The 4,256-nt window shown below is 35.2% G+C and overlaps 1 protein-coding gene across 1 annotated transcript; it reads right to left on the bottom strand.

Moving 5' to 3' along the window:
- Positions 1-1,369: 1,369 nt before the first annotated feature.
- LOC104250152 (uncharacterized) lies at positions 1,370-3,415 on the bottom strand. The gene is made up of 5 exons (XM_009806728.2): positions 3,105-3,415; positions 2,401-2,457; positions 2,191-2,274; positions 1,781-1,953; positions 1,370-1,639 (listed from the first exon to the last, which is right to left on the bottom strand). Exons 1-5 carry the CDS (start codon positions 3,121-3,123, stop codon positions 1,547-1,549), a joined length of 426 nt encoding a protein of 141 aa, XP_009805030.1. The 5' UTR covers positions 3,124-3,415; the 3' UTR covers positions 1,370-1,546.
- Between the last annotated feature and the right edge of the window lie 841 nt (positions 3,416-4,256).

The following is a 4,256-nucleotide window of genomic DNA, read 5'->3' as shown; positions in this document are numbered from 1 at the left end:
ATGTGTAGAAGTTTTAAATATATTTAATACATAAAAGTATTTATTGTAGTATAATTTATGAATATTTCTTAAATTTTTTCATAGTTTTATCTTTTAACATATTATTTTATGTTTGGACTTATAATTTTTGAATGCTCCAATAAGTTTTATACTCCATAAATATTAGTAACTCAAATAAAGTCCAAACCAAAATCAAATCAATATTACGGCTAACAAAAGATATTCAATTCAATTGTACTAGAAATGACTATAGTGTTGGATATCTATTTTTTAGTTTTTTTTTTTTATGGTTTAGATAAAATGCATAACTTTTTTTTATAGTGTTTAGTCATGTAAATAGTACTACTTATTAGTCGTTCTTATTTTAGCAACTTAATAATTTTAGATTATGTTCATTTCTATTATGGCTTATTAATAATATTTTTTATGCGATTTTATTAACTTTATTATTGAATATTTTAGTACAATGTCATGACTCATCTCATATTTTATGTTATTTTCTTGAAAAACACCTTATGTAGTTATGTCTTACTTGGATTAAAGAAATATTTGGAACACAAATTCTATATTAACTGTTATGAAGACTTTATGAAAAGAAAAAAAAATCGAAAAAATCCAAAAATCCGAAAAAAAAACGAGAATAAAAAATCCAACTTTTATTTGTTTAGTTTGGTATTAAAATTTAATAATCCGTCACAATTAATTTAGTTTGCTAAAAAACCTAAACCAATCTGACCTATGTACACACCTAATCAAAATACATCGCTGCAACTTGAAGAGTTTTTTAATACTAAATTTCTCGAACTAATGGGAAATACGTAAATCCAACGACTGCCTCTAAAATTACATTTATTATGTAATTTTCTAAGATAAAGCATAGTGGATATAAAATCCAAGTAATCTCCTCCGTTAGTTTTTCTCTTATTTGCTCGTTTAGATAATAAAATAATTTAGTGAACTTGTCCATGACCCATAAGATACCAATTAAGAATAATACAACGGCGAGTTGATACAGGATAAAACATAACGTACGTACGCCATGCGCCACACAAATATCTGTGCAACAGACGTCTGATCATCCAATTCAGCGCTCAGAAATGAAAATAAACCGCTTTAAGTAAAACGCAAAGTTATTATCACAGGTATGCAATCTTTTACATGCCCCAGATACCTAACAATGTATTTGGAATCGAGGTGTTGCCATCCAAATCAATGACAGTGAGTTACACAGGTTACAGTATTTCAAACACCAAAAGCTATTAAGTCATGGCATTCTTTAGTAAAAATCAGCTAGTCGCAATTAAAACTTTACTGAGTAATCAAGAAAAGCCAAAGGAAGCACATTATAGCATATAAAGCGTGCTGAAACTGAAAATCAAGGAGTCTATAAAGTTCATATTTCAGCATAAATTATTTGACCCAACAGTGTATCAAGAACCAAGTTCACTTGCTCCATCAATACCAGCCATTTTATCATAATTCCATCGCTGTTTCAACAATCAGATTAAGAATGAATTCAAAGTTATTAAAATGAGGCACAACAAGCTTAAGCATTCAGCATTGAGTTCCTCCTGCACTCGGACAACATATCCATGTAGAATTGACACTTGCCAATGTCGCTTCCAGAGCTATTGATGCACTGCAAGATAAACCAAAGAAGAATGGCATCATCAGAATCTTCCAGTGAGAATAAGACATGTCATACTGACTATGAAGGCTGAAAGAACAATCTCAAATTTGCAAAGTAAAAGTAGTTAAAAGGTGCAAAGTTGACACTTACGTCTTGGAATGCTTTAGAGTGCATACTGCAAGCATCAGACCCACCACCGATGGATGTAGGAGCTGCTGCAGCAGGTACCTCGGAAGCAACAGTTTCGTGTTGAATGGTGCGTGGACCCATGACCGCATCTACAGCCCTGTGCGCCACAGCACTTCCAGTACCAAAGGCCATCCCTGTAAGACATAATGGTAAAACAGACAAGGGACATCTATGAGCAATTATTTTTTTCTTTTGGAGAATTGTAACAGAAATTAATCAACCAATCATATGACCGGATCCAAAGCCGAGCGAGCGACGCGAGGCTTCCCTTCTTTTCTAATCTTTTTTCTTTCATTTATGAGCAACTTCGAAAACAAAATAACAGATGAATTATGATGTAAGTTTTTATATAATGCAGGATATACCCATACCTTGAGCTATGGTAGAACCAATACCACCAAGCATGGATCCACCACCGCTACTTTGCATAGGAGCTGGTGGAGGAGCATGGTGTACTGCAAAAAATGAGATAGAATATGAATTAGCACAAGCAAGGAAAATAGATTAAACCATATCAACTAAAAGAATGCCAGCCAAACGAGTTGCCGTGAGGTAAAAAGTTTGACAACCAAAAAACTAACCTGGAGCTGGAGCAGGACGAGGGCCCGCACGAGGGGCAGGACGAGGAGCAGATCTTCCTGTACAACGAAACAAGGAAAATTGGAACTCATCAACCAGAATAAAGGAGCTACAAAAAGTTAGCCTTATTTCCTTTAGCAAACAGAAGACTACAGCACAAAAGGTAAAGTGTCATATACAAACATTGATGGAGAATTAAGACGGGAAAAAACCCTCTCCCTACTTTCTCTCGTTCGAGAAATCAAAATAAGAGGCTCGAATGTAGTCCACAGCTAATTCAATGGTATCCGCCTTTTCCTTTAAAAATGTAAGAAAACAGCCTAAATCCCCTCCCTTTTAGCAATTGGTGAATCTCATGTCAAAATTTCCAGCCTCAAACTCAATACAAATCAAACGGACACAATTAAAGATAAAATTATCGTCTACATAACCTCAAATAAAACACAGGCCTTCGATGAAAATAATAATGCAAAAAATCAATGATGCAATAAGGGTTTCAATGTAACTGAAGCATGTTTTCTTCTCAACCCACAAAGCCAGAACTACAATCAACCTTAGCAGAAAGGATTATCACCTAACTTGAGCCCAATGGAGAATATTCAACTGTTCATCCAATTGAGCCAATGAAAAAGAACTACAAACATAGGCAATGCGGAAAGTAGATCTAAATTAATAAGATAGAAAGTAGATGGAATATGGTAATTACCAGAGCTTCGGCGAGGCATGATTTCCTGATAGATAGAGGCGGCGAAACCCTAGAGAGCGATTTGGGATCAGAAGAAAACTCTAGAATGCACGTATATGCCTATGGTATTTTCCCTAAAAGAGATTATATTAGGGGAAAATTATCTTACGTGTCAATATTCAAGTGGTCGATGTCTTAATTGAATGAATTAGTACTGAAGCTCACGTGAGGATGATGGAAGTCACCGCATTTGATTATCTTGCCGGTTTTTCTAGAATATGCTTATTTGATGCCGTGACTTAACAAATCTCTTCATTAGTTCGAAATGTGATAATGCTTGTGGTCTTACGAATATCATGGTTTTAGTGTGGTTGTACAATTATTATATCATTACAGGTAATAACTTAAATTGTTTTTAAATATAAATATATTATTTTTTAAGAATTGACTATTAAAAGAAATAATGTCACACTGCTTACCCTAAAATCGGATAATAATTGAATTTATACGCGTTTTAAAAATACGTGATATAACTTGGTACAGGTTAGGAAGAATAAATAAATGTTGAAATTGACGGAAAAACCACAAAAATTGAATAGCCTTGGCCCTCGAGTTCGATCACCCTTGAACCAAAAGATGTTTCAACTGACTTATGAATAGAGTCACACAATGATGAAAGCTAGAAAAATAACAGTATATTGCGTGAATATGATGTGTTTTACAAATGATCAGACCCACTTTATATAGTAGGGGAATTATACTCTTGATACAATTCTATATGAGGTAAGAAATCTCATGATTAGCCAATTAATCGGTCTCTTCTTGATACGTGCCGAGATTTCCGCCGTGATCCTCGTCCGATTGTGGATATTTCGGCTTTCCGTTATTTAGCTCGGTAAGCTTCCCTCGATCTTGACCGATCTCGATCTTGATCGGCCTCTGGGTCACATGCTCGGCGATCTAACTTTGCACCATGGTTCGATATAACACGAGGTTGAATCTTGACATATCATGGAGTTCCGGCTGTAGATCCAATCGATGTCAGCTCACATGCAGCCATCAACGGAAATTTAGTCGTCGATCCCGAAGGCATCATCCGTGGCGATGCTCGATCAGCCGCTCAAAGCGCACGTGGCGGTGAAGATGGAGGAATCAACCTACAGGTGATCTTCG

This window comes from Nicotiana sylvestris, chromosome 11 (assembly GCF_000393655.2).
Source record: "Nicotiana sylvestris chromosome 11, ASM39365v2, whole genome shotgun sequence".
Lineage (NCBI taxonomy): Eukaryota > Viridiplantae > Streptophyta > Magnoliopsida > Solanales > Solanaceae > Nicotiana > Nicotiana sylvestris.
The sequence above is the reverse complement of the archived record's forward strand: the minus strand, read 5'-3'. Positions and strand labels throughout refer to the sequence as shown.

Excerpts from the sequence above, each read along its gene's own strand:
- LOC104250152 (XM_009806728.2), bottom strand. Across the intron at positions 2,275-2,400 it reads TCGTCCTGCTCCAGCTCCAG|TACACCATGCTCCTCCACCA; the intron begins GTTAGTTTTTTG and ends CATTTTTTGCAG. Across the intron at positions 1,954-2,190 it reads TGGTTCTACCATAGCTCAAG|GGATGGCCTTTGGTACTGGA; the intron begins GTATGGGTATAT and ends TATGTCTTACAG.